This window comes from Balaenoptera ricei, chromosome 9 (genome assembly GCF_028023285.1).
Source record: "Balaenoptera ricei isolate mBalRic1 chromosome 9, mBalRic1.hap2, whole genome shotgun sequence".
In the NCBI taxonomy this organism is placed as follows: Eukaryota; Metazoa; Chordata; class Mammalia; order Artiodactyla; family Balaenopteridae; genus Balaenoptera; species Balaenoptera ricei.
Genome location: NC_082647.1, coordinates 13,687,469 through 13,712,573, shown reverse-complemented (window position 1 = coordinate 13,712,573; position 25,105 = coordinate 13,687,469). Strand labels below are relative to the sequence as shown.

At 35.7% G+C, this 25,105-nt stretch overlaps 1 protein-coding gene across 8 annotated transcripts in view; it reads right to left on the bottom strand.

Moving 5' to 3' along the window:
* Positions 1 to 25,105, bottom strand: part of BRAF (B-Raf proto-oncogene, serine/threonine kinase) — a 158,848-nt gene that overhangs the window by 10,458 nt on the left and 123,285 nt on the right. For 2 of the 8 annotated variants that reach the window (XM_059933215.1, XM_059933218.1), the window contains 5 exons: positions 17,521 to 17,567; positions 16,598 to 16,716; positions 12,708 to 12,839; positions 6,201 to 6,335; positions 2,563 to 2,716 (listed from right to left, as the gene is read on the bottom strand). In XM_059933215.1, the coding sequence (XP_059789198.1) occupies positions 2,563 to 2,716; positions 6,201 to 6,335; positions 12,708 to 12,839; positions 16,598 to 16,716; positions 17,521 to 17,567 (587 nt within the window). Of the gene's footprint in view, positions 1 to 1,170; positions 2,717 to 3,676; positions 3,728 to 6,200; positions 6,336 to 12,707; positions 12,840 to 16,597; positions 16,717 to 17,520; positions 17,568 to 25,105 lie in introns of those variants that run through there. The other 6 variants (XM_059933212.1, XM_059933219.1, XM_059933211.1 and 3 more) reach the window with 6 other exon arrangements.

The following is a 25,105-nucleotide window of genomic DNA, read 5'->3' as shown; positions in this document are numbered from 1 at the left end:
ATATCTGAGGCTTCAGGTTTCAGGAAAGAAGCCGTCAGTTGCAAGAGAAGGAATGTCTTTCTGTTTCAATTCCTTAGTCAAAAAGATTAACTCTACATATGGTTAGGAAAATAATGTTTTTCTTATTTGGAGAATACATCTAAAACTCAGTATCAAACAGACAAACAGCAACAACAGAAAGGGAAACTACCATGTATCATTCTAATGCTTTCTACTTCTCCAGATCCATGTTATTTATATATTTCACTTGCTCTATTTTTAATGTTCTCCCAATAACATTTCCAGTGTGCCCAATTTGGAAAGAAGAGAATTACTATGCAGTCCTTTGAAGGCATGCTCAAATGTCAATGGGATGGTATAATGCAGTGGTCCCCAACCTTTTTGGCACCAGGGACCGGTTTCGTGGAAGACAATTTTTCCACGGACGGGGTCGGGGGAATGGTTTCAGGATGATTCAAGCGCATTACATTTATTGTGCACTTTTATTTCTATTATTATTACATTGTAATATATAATGAAATAATTATACAATTCACCATAATGCCGACAGGAGGTGGAGCTCAGGTGGTAATGTGAGCGATGGGAAGCAGCTGTAAATACAGATGAAGCTTCGCTCGCTTGCCTGCCACTCACCTCCTGCTGTGCGGCCCAGGGGCTGGGGAACCCTGGTATAATGAGTTTTCTGAGCAGTTTTAAGAGTTTAGCAAATGCCCTCTGGCAAAGGAGACTGGTAAAGAAAGGAAGGAAAAGTGTCAAATGCAGATGTGGGGAGCTGGGTAGTATTTAGTGTGGGTAGTGTTGGGGGGAAAAAAAGAGAGTGAACAAAGAAAGGAAGATAAAAGTGAAGAAAGTATGCTGAGGAATTATGAAAGAGCTCTTCAATAAAAAGATCCTTTGACTCTTGTGCCTCAAAATGCCCAAACCTTTGAGCATTCCACAGACCAAGTCAATCTGTAAAAACTTTGTTAGCTACATGCTTGTTATTCAATTTGTGAACAAATAAAACCCAATCTAATAGTTACTAATAATCACACCTTTAGCGTCACTGGAAGATTTAGAAATCACACACTTTGATGTTTCTGAATAAGTCACATTCTTTTATGACTTTCTTATTCTCATTTTTTAAAATACAATAAACATTCTTTTTCACTACTCTTCCTACATTCAAAGTCATGAATTGATTTCTAAAAACATGAATGGCATTATTTATCTTAAGATACCCAAATGAGGGGCACAAGGTATGCCAAACTTATCACTGAATAACCTTGGAACTGTCAGTTATATTTAATATCATCACAGTTCCAAACTGAGTAAATGAAGATGTATTTAAGAGGCTGGCTTTGGTCCCTAGGCTGACTCTGAAGTAGAGACGGTGATTTCTTTGATGACAGCAATGCTGCTTCTTTCACTTTTGATTCCCGGTAAGATTCTGGTTCACAGTAAGAATATACTGACTGCCACATTACAGTTATTTTCTACATAAGAAAGTGTAAGCATTAGAAAGTGCTAAACGTGTGTGTGTATATATATATATATATACACACATACACATATATACACACACACATACATACACACACACACACCATGGAATAAAAAAAAACAATTCATACATTCACAATAAGGAGGACAGACATTTTATGAGACACATGGATAAGTCATTGCTAATATGCATCATGAGAGGTGAGTATAACCTAAAATAATAATAATTTTTAAAAAATCCATTACCTGGTTGTTTGGCAACCACAGTTATCTAAAAGAAGAACAAAACAAACCTACAGAATTCCACAGAATTCTGTGGAACTTTTTGGAAGGAAGAGGAGACAATGCATTTGTAAGGAAATTCGACTTCTGCACTGTGTAAGACATCCTTAACATATAAAGAAATATTAACTAAAAATCCAAAGTTAAACCATGTTACTCATGTCAAACATGCCACTCAGCAATATCTCTGGTTACCTGCACCCATAATTTATACTGCTCTAGGGGAATAAAGGACAACTATATTTTCCAAACTGTATTAACAAAAAGAAATAGTTATAAGAAAAAATATTAAGAATAAAAATAAGCTTATTCAATTTTAGTGACTCCTAATTAGACCTGTTCAGTTTACCCTCACTAACACAGCCTAACCTACTGTCAGCTTCCCACCTGCCATCACACACACAGGTGCAGCGTTGTTCTTGGAGCCCCTAATGGACGCGGGACAGCTAACAGCAAAAGGTGAGTGAGGAAAGTTTAATAATTAGAATAACCAAGTAAACAAAAGAAACTTGGAACGGGAAGTAAAACCTCTGGAAAAGGTACTGTGAATTTTCATCAATGTCTGAGAACTTCAAAAACCCTTCGATGTTGAAAATCTAATGCTAAGTATGAATTTTAGATTGGCAAAACAATTATATCCAGTCTTTAAAAAATACATGTTCTTTTGTTCACCTTAAAAAAAAAGAATATCCTATTCAATTTAACAAATATATAAGCAAACATATGTTCACTTTCCTTTGTCCCTACCGTCCTACACTCTGTCACTCATTTAGTTTGTTAAGTGGACAGGAAACGCACCATATCCCCCTGCCTGGATGGGTGTTTTTGGAGAAGCACAAGCATACAGACTAAAATCCTCTGTTTGGAAGCCAGCCCGATTCAAAGAGGGTTCGGATGCACTGCGGTGAATTTTTGGCAATGAGCGGGCCAGCAGCTCAATAGAGGCGAGAATCTAAAAAAAGAAAAAAAGGAAAAAAAGAAAGAATGATGAAAATCTAGGTGGTGTTAATCTTTAAGAGTCCCATTATACTCTACAAGAAAGCATATGAAATCTTATAATACATTGTTTTCACTATTATCCCAAATGCCTGGAAAATACTAAAGAAACTGATACTTTTCCTTAAAAAGAAGAGAAAATTACCAAACTATTACAGCTTTACTCTCTATAAACTGAATGGGAAAGGTAACCCATAGTTAGCTTTTCTTTACATTTTATAATTTTAGATCATTTGCCAGCCTTGAAACAGTAAATAATAAAAAATTTTAAAACCAATTATATGCCTATTTCTCACAGACCACAAGTCCCTTTTGGGAAGAAGATGGAGCATAAATAACTAAAGCACTATATACCTTCATAAACAGAACCATTAGAGCAACTTATTCTTTAAAGAAATTTAGTAATGGGAAATGTCTTACACACACATAATTAAAAACAGGGCCCCAATGACCCAGAAAGCCAGTGCCACAGGAGTGAGAAGTGACAGATGAATACCCATAAGTGAAAGAAAAGACAGGAAAACTCTACAAGTAGACACCAATGCACAAAATGTAGAAATACAGCACATTTTTAAGGTACAAAGAAACAGGTTATGACTCTTGAAGGCATACAGTATGATAATGCATGAAACATACATATAAAGGGCTTGGCACAATGCCTGGTATATAGTAAGTACTCAATAAAACTTTAGCAGCCATTATTACTACTACTATGATTATATACTATATAGTAGTATTATACACATTATATACTACTATTATTATTTTTCTCAGCTACCAAAAATTTTTTTAAAGTTAAACTGTAATCTGTATAATGATTAGTATAAGAAGGCAAAGAAGCAATGTTACAAAATTTTTAAAATTATAAGCATAACACACAAATAAAAATTCAAATACAGAAAAGTATGAATCCTACCTTCCAGGGGTAACCACTGTTAAAGAGTCTATACTTTCTTCTGGACCTTTCCTATGCATAAACATGCACATATGAAAACAGAGCCCATCCCCTCCCTCACCACCATTTAAAGTGGTATCACAGTACACATTTTTCTGCGTTGCTTTCTTTTCCCCTCACTGACATCCAAGCCATCTACAGAGAGATACCTTGATCTTTATGTCTTTAATTTTTCCAATTACAGTTAACAGTCTTTATCTGGATACCTGTGGGGGCAGATTCTGTAGCATATAGCATAGATTTTCAGGAGTGGAATTACCAGAGCAAAAGGTATATATATTTTAAGTTTATGGCGTCTACCAAGTCCTTTCAAAAAAGGTCAAACCAATTTACATTCTTACCAACATTCCTTCCTTACTTCCCAACATTGTTCCCAATGCTGGATATTGTCAATCTCAGAGACAAAATCAAAATGTATTTCACAGTTGTGACTTTGCATTTTACTGATTATCACTGATGTTATTATTCCTAACATCCTGTGCTTAAGTTCATTCAGCATTTGTACTTCTTTTGTGAATCACCAGTGCATATTCTTTGTTGATTTTCTTTTGATTACCTTTTACTTATGGATTTGTAGGAGTCCTCTGTATAACATAAACACTCTTTATTATACATGCTACAATTATTTTTCTCAGTGTTTTTCTTTCAATATTATTTTTACTATATAGAAGTTTAAAAATGTTTCATGTAGTCATACCTGCTAACCTTTTCCTTTATAACTTCTGGATTCTGCCTCTTGCTTAGGAGAGCCTTTCCTACCTTAAGGTTATAAAAATGATTTGTTATTTTATAGTTTTGTTTTTTACATATAAACCTTTAGCCATCTGAAATTTATGTTTGTGTATGGAGTGAAGAGACATCCTGTAATGAAAATTTAAAAATAAAAGGGGCAGCCTTTAATAATCTGGAATACTCATATATGAATTTCATTTTCTGATACCATGAAAAGAATAAAATATTACTTATATTAAGAAATATGACCATTTTGTCCCTTTTAATACCATTTGAAAAGTAAGCCTAAGGATATAATCTGCATTATTAATGTACATCAACCACGTTAAATAGGAAACCCTAGCACCTGGGATGTGAAAAGAGAACATGGTGCAGAGTCCTGCTCACAGTGGCCAACAATACCGGTCGTTTACTTTGATGGTCTTAAACCAGTGGTTTTCTGGGTTAAAAAAACCCCAACTCTTCCTCAAAGGAACAGTAACGCAGAATTCCAATATGTAAAACATACAACTACCCATGCAGCCATTCAGCCTCCCCTCCCTGCTCTGGGACAAGCCCCTGAGAGACTTGTTAAAAGCACAGATTCTATCTTTAATTCTTTAGATAGGGATAAAAGAGTCACACGTTCCCGTAACACTGACTTCTAAGAAACTGAGCTAGGACTGAGAGCGTTCACAAAGGACCACGTCAGTAAATTATGGTAGCTGAGTTATGGGAGTCAGCACTTCCCACCTGAAAACTGTACTGACTCATCAGGACAGATTTATACAGCGCTATCATGATTTTCTAGGCATTATAAAACACCGAATTTATATTACAATATCTACTACAGCTAAACTTTCTAAGACTGTTCAGGTACTTAGTTCCAGTTCATGAGGCTTATGAAAGATTATTAAATTGAGGGCTTTAGCCTTCCAACTTGAAAAGATAAAAAACAATGGAAAGTTTCCAAGAATCAGAGAACGGCAGACAGTACCAACAGTTGCCTTTTCTTTTTGCCCCAGGTAAAAATGCCCCTCAGAAAAACCTAACATTAAAGGGATGCTTGCAACCTGTTTATTTTACCTTCAAGAAGAGTAAAGGTAGCAGTGCACAAAGTGTAGTCTGTAGAAAAACTATTTTTATACTAGCACTAAGATATTATTTCCCTTTTTTACTGTCATTATTTTACAAGTGTAAGTGGAGTTTTCAGAGGCTATATAATGTAAGATATTGCAACATAATGAATGCAAAGCAGAGAATCCAGCTATCTTCTCTTTGCAGAGATTTGCAAAAAGTCTAAAACAATGCCACTTTTCTCTAAATACTTTTTGTTTGGGAAAATATAACTATTTTTCATAAAAACATTATTTAACATGTAATGGTTTTATTATGTTTAAATAAATTTATAAATAAATATTAAAAAAACGTATTTTTAATTTCTAAAATGGGAATTACTACTTACATAAACAGAAGGTCTTTGGGGTTCTTCAACAATTTTTAAGTGTAGAAAACAGTTCTGAGACCAAGAAGTTTGAGAACTGCTAGACAAAAGCAAAATCTTTCTGAATATTTTGTATTGGGATCCTAAGTTTTTAGGTGTACCACTGTTCAACCTTTATAAAATCACCTTTATGTGTTTACTTATCTGGAGTCTGCACATAATCCCATGGAATCCAAATCCGTAAAATACAAACTGTGCTCTAAAAAGTGCTTAAAAATCTGCATCAGCATATTAGTCTATCCTTCTAGGTAACACAAAGCTTTTTCTTACTTGGGGAAAGAGTGGTCTCTCATCTCTTTTCTTTTTTAGGCACTCTGCCATTAATCTCTTCATGGCTTTTGGACAGTTACTCCGTACCTTACTGAGATCTGGAGATAGATATCCTCGTCCCACCATAAAAATTATCTGGGGAGGAAAAAAAAGGCAAATCATATAACCTTGTAGATAAGTTGAAAAATATATAAACATTGAAAATTCAACAAGCTGTGCACTTATGACATGTACTTTCCTGTATGTACGTTACACTTCAATAGAAAGTTAAAAAACACAATGCTACTAGTACCCTGATTCCTATATACCATAGACTGTGGGGAATCAATACTTAATGTGCTGCAAGGTGAAATCTTCGTGGCGCCTGGACTGCTGCAAAGGTCTCCTAACTACTCCGCATGCTTCCAGTCTCCCCTTATCCAATCCATTTTCCCACTGATAGTAATCATTCCGAAACACAGATCGGGGTCGTGCCTCTTCTACTGAACCAAAATAGTTAACCTTTTTAACAGTTGTTTTGGCATCTGAATCTTAAATTCTTTTGTTGAGGAAACTCTAATGGGGCATTTAGTTATATAAGTCTGAGAATCAGAGCCTCCTCCCGAGGGAAGGTAAAGCTACTGGGAACTAAAATCTTATGTTTAATAAAGTAAAAAGCCTGTCTTCCCTGGGTACAGAGATTTATAATTTTTCTGATTTCTTACATTTCTAATTTTCTGACTTGTGGTTCTTTTGAAGTGGGCAGAGACAGATGTTAGCAGTCTTAGGTGTCACAGAAGAGAGAGGCGTTTTGATCTTAGAGGGAATAGGTTCAATAGGGACAGACTAGAGGCTAAGGTGGAGAGAGCCAGTCAGAGATCCCCGGTTACAGGGTAGAACTGATAAATTTTAAGAACAGTCAAGTTTGATATTCTATTTTATGTTATTTCTTGTTTGGTGCTGTAATAACCCTTATTTAACTATAAGCTGATTTGCCCAAGCACCACTAAAGTGAAGGTGTAAAGTTTAACCTCCTTTCCATCTCCTCTGTCACAACTGCCCTTCTCCCACTTTACAAAAGGCACACCTTTTACCTATATGGAATTTAACTACCGTGCACACTGCGTCAGGGTGTAACACTGCTGAGGGTACCAAAGGGACGCTTCCAAATATTGGTCTAACTGGACTCTAATGAATGGGTAGCAAATCCCTTTGCAAGACAGGTGGTTTCCAATTCTTTGCTTTCAGCAAAATTAACTGAATTGTCAGCTGATTGTTAAAATAATTTTAAATGACAAGTTATTATATAATTTTTGGTATGCTATAGAAATGAGTTCAAATAAGCAGTGATATGGTTACGGTAAAGAATTAATCTTGCCCAAAGAGAGGGCTGGCCTTTGCCTTTGGCTCCTGGGAGGTAATCCCTAAGCCCTTGGAATGTCCTGCCTGGTAAGAGTGCCTTTGTTTATCTGGGAGTCTAAGGTCATGTCAGATAGTCTATGCTATCAATGTGATTCTACAGAGGGGGCTTTAAGTTATATGGTATCAGCTTGACCTCTGTAGGGGCTAAAAACTAAGATCAACAACAGAGGTGGTCAATTGTTATCTATGTGACTGAGGCCCAACAATAACTCAAGGCTCCAGTGAATTTCCCTGGTCGGCAATACTTCCTGCACGTTGTCACGCATGACTGCCAGGAGAATTTAGTGCTGGCCACAATTCCACTGGAAGTTCCATATGTGAAACTCTCCTGGATTCTGCCCTATGTGCCTCTTCCCATGGTTGATTTTAATCTGTATCCTTTTGCTTTAATAAACCATAACGTGAGTATTAACAACTTTCAGTGAGTTCTATAAGACTTCATGAATTACTGAACCTGAAGGTGGTCTGCTGAACTCTGCATGTGGTTATAACAAAACTCCTGACTTTCCCATATTCTTATTTATTTGAACAATATTCCTCAGCACTTACTTCTTTAAAAATAAAACTAGGAGAAGGACTGATACTAAGTCTCAGCTTATTCTAGCAAAAGTCATATTTTTCACAAATAAATGAACTGAAGAGAAAACAAAAGCCCCATGTTGCTCATTAAGAAACACATTTCTGGGCTTCCCTGGTGGCGCAGTGGTTGGGAGTCTGCCTGCCAATGCAGGGGACACGGGTTCGAGCCCTGGTCTGGGAAGATCCCGCGTGCCGCAGAGCAACTGGGCCCGTGAGCCACAATTACTGAGCCTGTGCGTCTGGAGCCTGTGCTCCGCAACAAGAGAGGCCGCGATGGTGAGAGGCCCGCGCACCGCGATTAAGAGTGGTCCCCACTTGCCGCAACTAGAGAGAGCCCTCGCACAGAAACGAAGACTCAACACAGTCATAAATAAATAAATAAATAAATAAAAGAACGTGAATTAAAAAAAAAAAGAAACACATTTCCAATAAAATTTTACCTGTTTCTTTATATCAAAACTCATGTTATTCTCATCAGTTATATATTCAGTAATTATTAATAGCATAATTTGGAATTTAAAAAGTTAACAGAGCCTAAAGTCACTGGGAAAATTTTTTTTAATTCTAAATTTAAGCACATTTTTTTGTTGCAGAGATATAATCTGAATGATCAATAAAAGGGTTTAGAGCATAAAAATGTTACATTAGGGAAAAAATTCTATGGAGGAAGTAGGATACAAATAATTTAGAGACAAAAAAAGAGCCATGTAAAATTCCAAAAATTAATGAAGAGGTTTTTTATTTTTTAAACAAGTGATGATGGTAAGAATCAAATCAGTATGACATTTAGATTTTATTTGGTACATTTAAAAGAATGATATAATGCTTTTCTTTTTTTTTTTTTTTTGAAATGTCAATATAATACACTGGAAATTACATTCTTTGTAACTATTTAAGCTTAAAGGAAAGGTCTTTCCTGAATGTAATTCATGGATAGAAAATTCAAGTGGCACTTATACTACAAAATCAATAGCTCAGTTTGAAATTCTGGGACTGGTTATTGTCATTCTCAATCTACAGCCGCACTGCTGGTATCCCTACCCCTTCATTCACTCCTCTGTGTTACTGGAGCACAGGTCTGCTCGTCCTCAACATCACCCCCTGCACCGCCTGCACTGCCTCAACAGAACTGAGAGCACAGCCTGTGTTTTATTCACCTTTGCATCCTTCTATATCTCACAGCGTTTGCAGACAGTAGATATCAACATTTTTTTATTAAAATAAAATAATTTGCATGTTGATAAGACACTGGTACTTATTATCATTTTCTGTCTCCTTGAGATCTTGTGCTTAGAACCTAGCCACCATACTGTGAGAAAGTCCAAGTTTCCTGTGAAAAAGTCGTCACAGAAAGACCCACGTCGAGAAGAATTGAGGCCCCTGGCCCTTGGCCAAGATTAAGCTTCCAGCTCACGGCTAACTGGTCACATACCTTCTCAGGTATGTGATCGAGCCATTTTTGGAAGTAGATCCTTTAACACCCAGTGAATCTACCACAGCCAATAATACCATGTGAAATAGAGAAAAACCTTCCACGCTGAGAGAAGCCCAAATTGCAGATTTACAATTTGTCTAAGCCACTATGTTTTAGGTGGTTTGTTATAGCAATGATAACTGGAATTCACGTGAAATAATAAATGTTATCTGTTATTTTCTTCTAAGATGACACAGCACGTCTGCTCCAATTAAAAAAAAGCCAATATACCTAGCTTAATTGAGCACATTATTAATCCCAATTTAGTAAAGAAGCTGCACTGAAAGAGAGCAAAACAGAATGGTAAAGAGGGGGAAAAATGACAAAGCAATTTCTCAGACTTTCGGCACTAGGATAAGTGAAGTAAAAAGTCATGCTACTCTGCAAAGTAACATAGGGATGGTCATCCCTCAAGGAACTAAGAAACCTGTTTTAGGAAAGAACTCAATCTTTGTAACTGTAAGGAATTCTTTAGTTCATTCTCTTATTTTTAATAATTGAAAAAAAAAAGATACCTAGAGAGGTACAGTGGCCAGGTCATGCAGGTCATGAGTCCAAGGTCTGCCATTACATCACACTGCTTTACCAGAGTCCTGCCTTGAATTTACAGGCAAAACCTGCCACCTCAGACTATGGGGGGGTGAGAGTGTAGGGGCATGGGTCATTACCATATTATATGGTAATGAAGCAGCTGTCCCATCTCCCACGGAAAAAAAAGAATATTCCTAGATTTTCAAACGGAAGTCCAATCTGAGAGCCATGGAGATCAAAGTATGAGAGAAAGAAAAATCAAATCAAGGAGATGGATGGAACAGTACCTGGGGGTTACTTCACTGAGGATGACTAGAGTTACTGATTCAAAAGAGGGAGTTCCATGGAAAGCGCCACTTGAAGAAAGCAGACTAGAAGGTAATGAAGTAGAATGGGGATGATGGGAAGAGTATATAATTCTTTCATATCCTTTTTCTTCATCAAATACTTGGTTTCAGACTGGCATATTCCAGAAGGCTCTAACTATACTACCAGAAAGAATTAACTAGTAAAGGCCTTACCCTTCTGTTGGTCACTCACTTACTTCTCTCATGGAGAGTAAGCCCTTGCCACATCATTTATTATACTCCCATGGAGGACAAATCACCTAAAATGCCAAGAAGTGGATGAGTGCAGAACTCTGGGAGGCTTTTTCCATATTTTGGAGACACTACTACTTATTTCCATAATATAGCTTTATTATTTTATTAAAATAAACTTATTTACTGACAAATGGATTTCATCCAGATCTTAGGTTCATAAATTTTTATTATTTGTAGTCTCTATGATAAATCAACTAAAACTGAACTAAAATTCCCTCGTAATTCCTCTAGAAGAACAGAATGCATAGGAAAATTAAACACGGCATGGGGTATTGTGCTGTATGGCTGAGTTAATAAGACTGTAAAAGGCAGAGCACATGAAGCTGCTAAATTAGAGACAATCTTGTTCTTCAGACTGCCATCATCAAATCAATCATCTCAGTGATCTAGGATCTGTCACAAGTACACTAAGTGCAATGTTTCAATTATGTTCTTTAGCTGCTATCTTGGTCCATCCTGAATCGAAGTTTCATGGAGGCTTAAAAGATCAGATCATCAGAAGCCAGGTCATAGATTTCTTTTTAACACTTAAAGCTATAATCCAACATTCTTAAGCTATGAAAGTAGTTAGAAAGACCAAACAGCAATTTAAAAAATTAGTTTTATGCTGACTTATGTAGAAAGGCAGTCATTTTTAAAATTCTCAAAATAGAGAATCAATACCACTGTTGGGTAAGGGTCATATGGTGATTCAATAAGCATATGCAAAGTATATGACAACTTAGATTACTTCTCTGATATCACATGATAGTTATAAGTTCTTAGTGAGAAAGCTACTCAGTATCTTCAGAAAGCTTTAGTATCACCAAAAAGACTGAGAGTTGAACTGTTGACCAAAACACTACTAAATGAAGTAATATATTTATACATTAAAAACTATCATTTCATTAGGTTGGGAGGTTATGATCAAACACATAAAACATTCATGCTTTTGAAGATTCTTTACACTGGTGATTCTCAACTTTGGTATGTATCAGAAACAACTGTCAAACTTATTAAAAATGCAGATGCTTGGACCCACCCCACTGAATCAGAATCTACTTCAGCATCTCCATTTTTTAAACAAATTATCCAGGTGATTCACATGTGCATCACAGTATAATGTATAAATATTATTTAATCACAGTTTATATGGTCAACTATTGTTTTCTAATATATTAACAGTGTAATTGCTGCAACTCTCTCTCTACACATACACACACACACACACACACACACGCACTTTTAAAATGTTGAGGTATATGAGGTAATTTCAGTAAAGACAATTCATTTTTCTTGGCCAGTATTAAAAGACTAGGTGAATTTAATGTGGCTGGGATCGAAAAGGCAAAGAGCTGCACGAGGCTATGTTGATACTTTGGAAGGTAAGGAACAGAGAACAGGAACTTTTAGGAAGAGAGAAGTAAAAAATTCCCTCCTACTTGAATTCTCACCACAGAAAAATGAAAGCATGATGTAACAGTCCTTTCATTTACCTAGTTTTAAAAATTTAAGAAGTATGGAGAAATCTTAATAATTTCAAAAGGATTTGATGTAAAGAAGTTCAGAGCTGAGTACCTGGCTCAGATAGCACATCTGTGATAGAGCAAAAGGGATAAGCCCAGATGCTGTAGCAGCAGAGCTCATTCTTCTAACTGTACCATGGTCAAGAGGCATGAGGTATAATCATTATTGCATCTCTAGTTTCTAGACAGAAGATGAGGAGTTTCACTCCACTACAAGACTTAAGCATGGTATTTCCAGGAAAGGCCTTACATGCTGCTATTACTGCCAAAAGTATACAAAAGGTTCTAAACTGGTGACAAAGATCAAGAGATCTATCCTTCATGCTTACCCAGGATCCAATACCTCTTTTCTACAATGAACTGGAGCCTTTCTACAAACAGTAAAAATGAACCTCAAGAGATGGTAAATATTTACCTGGTCCCTGTTGTTGATGTTTGAATAAGGTAACTGTCCGGTCATCAATTCATACAGAACAATCCCAAATGCATATACATCTGACTGAAAGCTATATGGGTTTTTATCTTGCATTCTGATTACTTCTGGTGCCTGGTAGAACATAAAAAGAAAAATATTCTTGTTTATTCTTCACATCAACTGAATAAAGACTGAAAACCAAACTATTATAATTCCCAGAACAATGCTTTTATCATTAAATAACCCATGTAATATGTAATCAATTCTCTTATTTATGGCCAAAGAAATAAAACTGATTATGAAAGATAAACTTAAAAAAATGCTCTGTAAACTCTGAGAGAGGCAGTACTAGCTGAGATTCCATATACATTATTAAGATTTTATAATTTTATCAGCTGCCCTCTTTCTGCACAAAATACCATCACTGCCATTTGAATTTTTCCCATGACTTACCCTATCAAGAGTGAGTTCCTACCTTCCATTCCTGATTCAGGAAAGAAATACTAGACCTGTTGTTATGAGATGTTTGGAAGTAGCACAACCACTATGGTAATCACCTTAGAATTTAAGTTTTCCCATTGGTACAAATGATTCTCCTTATCTCAGGGCACCTTAGACAATAATGGTAAAATTTTAAGACTGATAAACTCAAACTCCTTTCTTGCCTCCAAAAGCGGTATAAATATGTTATGGATGCTTTATTAACAAAAGCAATAGACAATAGGTAGATTTAGTAGAAGATGGTATAAAGAATCTTTTGGCTGCTGCTTCTTGGGCAAAGATACAGACCTAATCATATTTGTTACATTTTCACACATTTCAGTCACTGTATTCTATAGCTAGATTTCTTATTAGCTGTTTACATGAAATACAATAAACAGTTGGTTAAATATTAGCTTAAAGGAGTTCTTTCACCTTGCATCTTCTGTATTGTTTCATTTGGAAGAAATTAGAGAAACTGCAGAGTATTAATAAAACTTTGTGAAAACATTAATTTGATACCAAAACCAGGACTAACTGCAAAAATGAAAGACCTGGGACAAGATTCTTGGTTATTGGTCAGGGTAAGGCAGGTCAGGCTATCTCACAAGGCAGGCAGTAACAGCATCCAGCCTCACCTGCAAAACAGACTCACCTGTGCAGCCTTTAACCTCTCAACATCCAGACTACATTCTAGCCCAATAATATACCATCAGAGTCTGGGGATGGGAACAGCTTCAACTTTGAGTTTTTATAGTTCCCCAGATGACTTTAATGTCCAACCAAGGTTGAGAACCACTGATGAAAGATGTGTGGGAGATCCAGATGAGAGTAAAGGATTGGGGGAGCGTGCAGTGAAGAAGGTTGTATCTATTTGCTTTTGTCATATTTTTTATTGATAACTGCTCTTGGTAGTACAGCACAAAATAAACCACATACAACTGTGATGTAATGAACAAGCCAGAATATAAGAGGCTGGTTATGATACAGACATAATTTTCAAAGCCAGAACACAATTTCTGTGAGGGACAGTGTAAGAACTACCCTTTTAAAATTTAGTTTTACCTCACTGTTGTTGGTAGATGGTTTGATGAAAGGTCGTATGGGATCTATTTATAAGAAACGCATGATTTATCTTCAATTTAGTAATTTGTAAAAATTTTCACAGAAGTTTTTCTTCTTTAAGATATAAATAAAGCAAGGTTGAGAATACTATTGTAAATAATTCAGAGAATTACATAACCTTTGGTTCTGAACAAACTCTTCTCTCCTAGTCTATGGATATACCATATTTGTTTCTGAAGGCAATATCAACCCAAATGGATTTTACTCAACAATTAAGTGTACTACTGACTAATCTCTTGTCTTAAAACGCAGCTTGATGGAATAAAGGATGAACCCATCTACCCAGGTATCAACAAAAAAGAAATTAAAAGAAAATATAAACCTTCATGTATAATAGTCTATAAACTGTATAAGCCAAGGTTTTTGGAAAAGGACAAATCTGGAGACTTGACTGAGCCTAACTTTCCCGGCACTAGTTAAAATAAACACACCTTTAAAACATGTAACAATTGTTTCTTTATAATTGTAGGTTTTGCAATTTCTCTCCCCCTTAGGATACATTGTTATCTTTGTTACATGGTATATGTCTTAAAGGTATCTGAGATCCAGATTACAATTATTAATTAGCTTCTTGTTTATATTTATTAAAACAAACATATATTGAAGAAAAAAATATAGCTAACTCTAATTACTAAACCTAAGAAAATGCATTCAAAATCCACTAGTTCAACCCAATGTTAAAGATGGAGAGACTTGGAGGAGGTCAAGAAACGTGCAAGAGTCAAACAGAGCACGAGAGTACAGACCTTCTGACTCCAAGTCCAGTGCCGCCCCTTCCCACCTTGCCACTCTAATGCCAGTTATTATTAAAAGAAATCATGGCCAAATTTAACCCTAGGCGTATCTTGACTAATTCAGAATCCTACCTTGGAATTCTCTCTATGGAACTGCTACGGATAAGTTCAGGGAATTTAGGCAAATGTGGCTTTGAAAGCCCTTGCAGCTTTTCTATTTCCAGCAGGGTGTCCCAAAGTCTTACTGCAGATTCAGTTATTTAAAGCTTAAAGCTGCACTAAGAGTTTTGGGACACCCTGTATTCAGCTTGGAGCAGACATTCTCAAACTTTTTGGTCTCAGGACTCTTTTTCAGTCTTAAAAATTATGGACAACCCCAAGAAGCTTCTGTTTATGTGGATTATACCTGTGGATATTCATCATATTAAAACAACTGAGAAACTGTTAAAATATTTATTAATTTAAATAACAAAACAGTCATTAGATGTTACCATAGATCACCCATTTTTTAATGAAAAGTAACTGTATTTTCAAAAACAAAGTTTAGTGAGAAGAATAGTACTGCAATTCTTTTTTTTTTTTTTTTTTTGCCACGCTGTGCGGCATGTGGGGTCTTAGTTCCCCAACCAGGGATTGATCCCGTATCCCCTGCAGTGGAAGCGTGGAGTCTTAACCACTGGACCACCAGGGAAGTCCCTGCAATTCTTTCTGACTGGTTTAACAGCAGCCAGCTAGAGTCACATATTTGCTTATGCATTCAATCTGCTCTGATGTGTTAAAGAATATGAAGAAAAATCTAGTTTCACACAGGACGACCTTGGGGACCTCTGAAAGGGTCTTAAGGACCCTCCAGAGAATGGCTGGCTTAAGAAAATGATCCTATGCTGCCCTTTTCACAGCCTGCTAAAAGTAACTGCACAGAAGTTTTGGTTCCCTTCTCTTATAACTTCTCTTTCTTATTTTCCGCAAAGCAGAAATAGGAATAAAGAAAGAGAAAGAAAGAGCTATGCAGGGCACACAAAACCGACAGTGTTAAAAATCTACCTTTCATTTTTCTTTTTGTCTTTCCTTTCCCAGCTGCCCATAATTATATGGTTCTTTCTAGTCTAAAGACAGTAACTTTCCAATTTAGGCTTAAATAAGATTGTGAAACAGCCTCTCTCTTAAAGGGAGTAATTCTTTTATTGAAACCTTAATAATGGCTGCAGATCACACCTGCTTAAATTGCATACTTTTTTTTTTTGAAACAGGATACACAGAACATTCTGAACACAAAATATTTTAAAGAGACAATCTGAATAAAATTTAAACAGTGTTTATAAAATACACTTTTTGTTTGAAATATACTGAAACTGGTTTCATAATATTCTTTTTAAAGATAAAGAAAAAAGTTAAAATCTATTTATATATAAAATAAGATCAACATTGATTTTTGTGAATACTGAGAACTATGAAAATACTATAGTTGAAATCTTCAGTGACTTTCTAATAACTCAACAGCATCTCAGGGTCCAAAAATTTAATTAATGGAGAAATAGCCTCAATTCTTACCATCCACAAAATGGATCCAGACAACTGTTCAAATTGATGGGACCCACTCCATCGAGATTTCACTGTGGCTAGACCAAAATCACCTATTTTTACTGTGAGGTCTTCATGAAGAAAAATATCTGAGGTGTAGTAAGTAAAGGAAAACAACAGATCTCATTTTCCTATCAAAGCAACCATTATGAAAAATTTAGGTAAGAGATCTAATTTCTATAATTCTATATATTATGATATTCTTTAAAGAAGTATAGTACTTCATATTTCCTTTTAAAGTTAATAAATATGTTTTAAAAATAATTAGTGTTATTTGGACTCTGTGACCTGCTTTTAAGATATTTGGTGCTTGAAATGTGGTAGGATGAGGTGAGATGTTTTCCTAAGTTTATGGGAGACACTGAAACTTTCCCATTAGATTTTAGTAATGTAGGCCCAAATATCTTTCTGGCACTGCTGGGAAAGCTGTAAAGGCTCTTCACTGGAATGAAGGAAGGCAACTGGCAGACAGGATCTTAATCTGGGCTTATGGAAGAAGAAACGTTACGTTTTTCTCACCTCATTGTTATATAATGTAGAGCCTTCAGTTACATCTCAACTACCACTGAGCAAGGTCAGAGCACTGAAAGAAACTAGTAGATAGCTACAAAACTATGCATTTTATGGTGCTTATAGAACATAAACAAGCAATCAAAGAGTCCTACTATCATAATGACTTGATAGGTTTTTTTGTAATGGTCAATTGTTCAAAAACCAAAAGCAGGTTGTAGTACCTTGTACTACTATACTCTTGTGTAAACCCATTTATTAATTCCCTTTACAGTGTATTATTGAACTTAGCATGAAAACTGTTTTTACATAATGTGAAGATAAAATGCAGGAGAAAAGGTCAGGATGTTTTCAAACTTCGCAGACAAATTCAGGAAGGATACTATTACTCTTGAGGTCTCTGTGGATGATTGACTTGGCGTGTAAGTAACTGAAAAACAAAACATCATTTTAACCTGAGTAGAGCTAAAGACTCTGGCCTCAGTATCTATAGAACACATTTAGGGGTGTAAATAAAGATTTATTTAGAATCATGATACAACTGCAAACTGTACATAACCCCTTTAAATAAGAAATAGTAAAACAGACTACAAGTGAACTAAGGATTTTAGGACCATATTACTATTATGGTACAACCAAAATCTTTTCTATTGAAAGACTTTGCTTTATCTTTTACAATTTACCAATACAAACCTTCCACTCCAGTCAAGCCTATTTATCCAGGTCCTTTAAGTATACCTTGGTATTTAATCCCACCCCTGTGACCAATGCTCCCCTCTCACACCAAATCAGCTTTCATTCTATTCTCTACTGAATCATACTTATTCTTTAAGATTCCATATACATTATGACTCCTAAGTGAAGCTTTCCCAAGACTCAACCACAAGTGATCTTTCTTTCCCCTGTTCAGTTATGTAGTAATTATTTTAACAGTTTGATTCATGTATTTTTTTCACCTGCCTATGTTCACTTTCTATTTGGAATATAAACTCCATTTGATAAAATAAAACCATTTTTAAAAGTAGAATTATATATTCTTAAAATACCTTCTTAAAACTAGCGAGGAGCTAACTTTCTAATGTAATGGACACAGTGAATCTATTTCAAAGTCAATGATAAGTTTAAATCATCTGTTACCCCTAAAAACTGTCTCAGTTGAGTTTATTGAGGGAAAGAGCTGTGTCTAGTTTACTTCTGTTTATCCCCAGTGCCTGGCATGTGGCAGGTATTCAATACATATCTGTTGAATCAACTACAATGAGATGCATATAACGTCCTAGTCAAGGTTATTTTTCTTCATTTAATACTGGAAAGAACAGACATATGAGACTTCTGAAATCTAACAATGACTGTTAGGAAATAAATTTTGCCTTAAAGTAAAACTTTAAAATTCAAATGATATAATCAAAATTATGTAATGAACACTGTTAAAAATGGAAAATTTGCAAATAATTAAGTTTATTATTTATGCTTTCTCATCTTCAATTAAATTTTCTCATCCAGAGATCAAGATCTCAAAATTTTTTCTCAGACCAAATTTTCATTTAAAATTACTTGTTTATACAAGTAACTCCTTCTCCTCCAATTACTCTTACATGATACTGTTTACTTCCTTCACAGCATTTATCACAATCTGAACTTATCTTGTTGTTATGATTTTTTAGGCCTAGCATTTGATATACTACATCACATTGTCACTCTTCCATTAAAAAAAACATGATGTCATAGGTCTCATTTGCTTAAAAAGTTCTGCAGTGACAAACAAAGGTAAAAAACAGATGGAGAAAAATGAGTCTCAATCAAAAGCTGTTCCAAGATGGGGAAACCTTATCCTCATTAGAAAGAAAAGGGGACAGGTGATGGTGTTGGCGGTGGAGCTCAGTGCTTCAGTCTGGTATTTAGTGCACAGATAACGTGTTGGTCTTTGAAAAGACATTCTGTTTCCTTTGAAATTAAAAACAACAATAACAACAACAAATGGATGGTATACATGAAAATATGGAGGCATGATGAAGTTATAAGATGGGAAGATAAAGGCATTTCTTGATGGATAGTGTCAATCCTTTCAACAAATCTGATGCAAAGAAATACAGCAAGAATAAGGTAGACAGAAATGTAACTAGAGGGTTGAAGAGAGAAAATTTCTGACCAGGAAAGTACTAGATAATTAACAAGATATAAATACGATGGCTGAGCTAGTGATATAACCATAAACAGCATAAATCTATTATAGGCCAAAGTTGCATATAGCTGCAACTTGAAATAACACTACTTTATTCTTGTGTAATCCTCTATTGTTTAGAAATTGCTTTACTAACTTATATCTCATTTAATAAACTCTTTCTGTAACACTTCTATAACAAAAGCAGCAAAAGAACAGAAATCCAGGTCTATATAATGGAAGGTTGGAAAGAAAAGAGACCTAAAGTCCCCAGCTGGAAAAATGGGATAGGTATCATACCTCAATCCCTACATAATATTCCAGAGTAATTACTACCCTAAGTAATTCTATATAGGCTGACACTAAACCATAATTTCCTAAGCACCAACCAGTTACAATGGAAGACACCAAAAACCACATAACTGGTTGAGGGTAAGGACGGGAACAAGAATAAACTGACTTTGCTACAGATGATGCAAAAGTCTATCCACTACATAGGACAATTAAATTGGACCTCCTTCTTACCTTTCGAAGATGTTAAGGAGAACCTTATAAGTTTATAAAAGTAGCAGGAAAGAAAAAACATGCTATAAACTAAGTATCATTCTCTTGATAGGTTTCCGTTAGGAGTCTCCTTCCTTGTAAAAGAAAAAGTGTCCATCTACAGACTCAATTTAATCTTAAAGCTGGCAAATCATCCAGTAAAATCTGTTCTCTACGCTGCTTCTTCCAAGGTCTTATCCAAGATTCAGCTTTTCAACATTCTTTTCAGACCATAATATGATGCCCCGAAAGGAAATACAATGCTCTAGATTTGATCTGATCGACACAAACTAGAGTGAGATTCTCATCTTCATCCTCCCCTTAAATGTAAGACCTGAAACCATAAAACCCCTAGAAGAAAACATAGGCAGTAAGCTCCTTGACATTGGACTTGATGACAAGTTGTTTGGGTCTGACACCAAAAGTAAAGGCAACAAAAGCAAAAACAAACAAGTGGGACTACATCAAACTAAAAAGCTTCTGCACAGCACAGGAAACCACCAACAAGATGAAAAGGCAACCTACCAAATGGGAGAAAATATTTGCAAATCATATATCTGATAAGGGGATACCCAAAAAATATAAAGAATTCATACAACTCAGTAGCAAAAAACCCAATCTAGTTTTAAAAATAGACATCTTCCCAAAGAAGACATACAAATGGCCAACGGGTACATACATGAAAAGGTGTTCAACTTCACTAATCACCAGGGAAATGCAAATCAAAACCACAATGAGATATCACCTCATATCTGTTAGAATGGCTATTATCAAAAAGACAAGAAATACCAAGTGTTGGCGAGGAGTAAAGGGAATACTTATGCACTGTTGGTGGGAATATAAATTGGTGCAGCTGCTATGGAAAACAGACTGCAGGTTCCTCAAAAAATTAGAAACAGAATTACCATATGATGTAGCAATCCCACTTTTGGGTATATATATATCCAAAAAAATTTAAATCAGGATCTCAAAGAGTTATCTGCACTCTCATGTTCACTGCAGCATTATTCACAACAACCAAGACATGGAAACAACCTAAGCGTCCATGAATGGATAAAGAAAATGTAATACACACATACATACACACAGGAATAAACCATAAAAAAAGGAAGGAAATCCTGTCATTTATGACAACATGGATGGATCTCGAGGGCATTATGCTAAGTGAAATAAGTCAGAGAAAGACAAATACTGTATATGATCTCACTTACATTTGGAATCTCAAAAAACAGAAAAAACAAAAACAAAACCCAAATTCATCTTCATCTTCCTTACAGCGGGAAAAAATGTTTATTGCGTCAGCCATTATTATTATGGCAGCCACAGTCACTCTACTGACTCCTATTAAAATTATATTCAGTTACAACCCTAGAGAGTTGTTGTTCTTGCATTGCTCCTACAAAACCATTTCTCCCATCCTACATTTGTATACTTCTCTTTTTTGGACTTGGATAAGATTTCATATTTTGTAGACATGACCTATAATTTCAGCTTATTAAAATTTTAGTTTTCACTAAAAAATAAGTTATAAAAGATCAGCATGCTAATGATGCCCTCATCTAAGTTATCTGTAAATACGCAGTCATATTCAAGAGGAGGACAAAAATCTCCTAGCTTAAGAGCTTCAGGTATGACAATAATACAGTTATGAACCTAGTTAAATTCTTCATGTTTGTTACATATCTCCATCTTATCCTCAAGAATATCATGAGAGATATTATTCAAATACCTTGCTGAAATTCAAATACTATGCCCACACCATCTGTAGGTGCAGGCATTTACCAGTCTAGTCTATTTATAAAAGCCTCAAGTATCTCTCACTCAAGTTTGCTGCCATTTTCTTGTATTTTCAACTATTTCTAAAACCAAACGACTGGCCTACACAGACATTAGCACTTCAGTCCTCTTTCATCTAATGCTACACAATTTCAAAAAAGTTCATCAGTCTTCACACAGCAAGCTAAATCTCTCCTCTGACACCAACAGAGAATTTAGCGGTTGACTGGACTGGTATGCGTGACGGTGGTGACAAGGTGTTATTTTATCCAAATACAGTTCCAAATTCTGGTCTCCCTTCTACTTTGTTGCCCTCCAAGCCCTCATAATCACAATGTGGAAAAGTGAGCAAGACTAAAGGGAATGCCATTCTGCTACTCCTGCGTAGTCAGTAATCATTTATCACTTTAAAATAATTAAAATCCTTAATACATGGAGTTCACACATTTTTCAGTTGTGCTCTATAGTGGCCTAAATTCTATTTTTACTTAGATTTTTCAGTTTCTCTTGCGTTAAAAAAATCAAATTTATTGAGAGGTATAACTAGTATACAACACAAAATGCACTCAATTTTTATGCACAGTTTAAAGAGTTTTTCACAAACACATATATATATACACTTGTCTAAAGACCAACCACAATCAAGATGGATATCCATCACCCCTAGAAGTTTCTTCACACGTTTCTGCAATTAATAACACCCACCCTAGGCTCAGGCAACCATTGATAATGATTTCTGTCACTAGCGATTAGTTTTGCCTTTTCTAGAATTTCACATAAACAAAAACATATGGATTCTTTTGCTCAGCATGACCCTGAGATTCACACACTGGCTGCATGCAGTATTAAAAGTGTACAGAAAAACCACAACGTACCCAGTTACCTGTCAGACATTTGGGTTGTTGTGTTTTTTTGGCAATTATGAATAACATACTATAAACATTCATGTACAAATCTTTGTTGTTGACTTGTTTTCATTTCTTTTGGGGAAATCAGTAGGATTAGAATTGCTCATATGGTAATTTTAATTTTAAAAGAAACTGCCGAAGTGGTTGTACCATTTAAGATCCTCATCAGCAATGTATAAGAATTCTGGTTACTCTGCATCTTTGCTAATAAACCTGGTATTGTTGGCTTTGATTATACGCATTCTAGCGGGTGTGCAGTGGAACCTTGTCTATTTTAATGCCTAACATATTGAACATCTTTGCATTGCTTATTTGCCATTCTTTTATATTATTTAATAAATTACTCCAATCTTTTGCCCATTTTTTCATTGGGTAGTTTGTCTTATTACTTACTGAATTGTAAGAGTTCTATATATGCTTTGGATACAATTCTTTCACCAGATAATGTATCTTGCAAACATTTTCTTCAAGACTGTGGCTTGTCTTTTCATTTTCTTAACAATGTCTTTCGAAAAGCAAAAGTTTTGAATTTTGATGAAGTCTAATTTACGAATTTTTTCTTCTACGGTTCTTAATTTTTGTGTCCTAAGAAATCTTTGCCTATCTTTGGGCTACAGTGATTTTCTCCTATATTTCTTCTAGAAGTTTTAGATGTTCAGCTTTTAGTCTTAGGTCTGTGATCCATTTTGAATGAATATTCATGCCTTGTATCAGGAAAGGGCTATTTATTTATCCTATATGGATATACAGTTGTCCCAGCAACATTTGTTGAAAGGACTATCCTTTCTCCATGAATTGCCCTAGCATCTTGGTTAAAAAAAAAAAAAGACAACTGACCACAGACATAATAGATATATCTGTAGGCTTTCTTTCCTGTTTTGTTGACTCACACGTCTATCCTTATGCCAGTATCACAGTGTCTTGATTACTGTGGCTTTATAGCAAGTTTTGAAATCTCACACTAAATGTCCTTCAATTTTGTTCTTTTTCAAAACTGTCTTGACTATTCTAGCCACTGCATTTCCATTTACATTTTAGGATCAACTTGTGAATTTCTACAAAAAATCCTGCTGAGACTCTGACTGGGACTGCACTGAACCTATAGATTCTATAGATCAATTTGGAAAGAACAGACATCTTAACAATATTGAGTTTTCTAGTCCATGAATATGATATTCATATGTCTTTTTTGTTTCCTAGCTGGGACCTGCATTAGAGAGGGTATAATCCCTCTTTGGAAAATATTCTCATCATAGTTTAAGTACAACACTGGCCTGAAGAGAATAAATGAGGATGTATTGTAAACATGGAATATCATGATATTGATGGAATAGCAAAAACTATGCTATTCTCTTTTTAAGTTCACTTCAAGCATTCATAAGCCCAAATACATAAGATCAGAAGCATGATATTTGTTTATTTATAAGAGCAAGACAGCTCAATGTGGGAAAGGATAGATATTTGAACAAATGTTGCTGGGACAATTGGATATCTGTATGAGGAAAAAAAAACTTCAACCCTTACCTCATACCAATTTGAAGTGGGTTGAAGAACTAAAACTAAAAGCAAAAACTGTAAAACTTCTATAAGAAAACAAAGAATTACTATCACCCTCTTGTACATGTAAAGCATTTTCAAGTTCTCAGGATATTTTTACATCACTTGGTTTTATAACCTTTGTGTTTCTTTGTGAGGCAAGCAAAAAGGCAATAATTCCACTTATGCTGATGGGAAAACCAGAGCCCAGAGGACCTGAGTGACATGACCAGAGAGGCATAGTGGGAAGGGCATGGGTTTTGAGTGTACAGATTTCACTTTGAATTCCAACTGTATCACTTACTAGCCATACGACCTTGGGTACATGACATAATTTCTCTAAGCTTTGGATTCCTAACCTGTAAAATGGAGATAATAATTATGTTCACCTTCACAGGTTCTTTCTTTCATTTATTTAACACATATTTATTGAAAGCCCACCATGTGCTAAGCAACAACTGTTCTAAGTCTTGGAGATAAGGCAGAAAATCCCTACCCTCAAGGGGCTTGCATTTTAGTATAGAAGATAGAAAATAAAAAAGATGCATGAGTAGAATATACTGTGTTCTATAGGTGGGAGACAGAAAATGCTAAGTTGTAGGGGCTGTAATTTTAGGCCAGGGAGGGCCTCTTTTCAAAGGACATTTTGGGTAAAGATCCAAAGGAGGGGAGGGAGTCATGCAGATATGGGATAAGAACACGGCAGGCAGAGGGACCAGCAAGGGCAAAGTCCTACAGCAGGTGTGTACTTCCCATGTTCTAAGAATGGCAAAGAAGGCAAACTGGCTTGGAACAGAAAGAGCAAGAGGGAGAAGAGTAGTGAATGAGCTGAGAGAGGTAGTAAAATCGGCAGTCGGGGAGGGAGGGTTGTGGTGGTGGTCGCATTACAAGGACTATTATAAAGGACTTTGGCTTCCTTTCTGCATGAAATGTGAAGACACTGGAGGAGCAGAGGAGCAACATAATCTGACCAAAGTCTTCAAAGGACCCCTCTGGCTGCTGTGCTGAGAGCAAACCGAAGGTGGGTAAGGGTGGAAGCAAGGC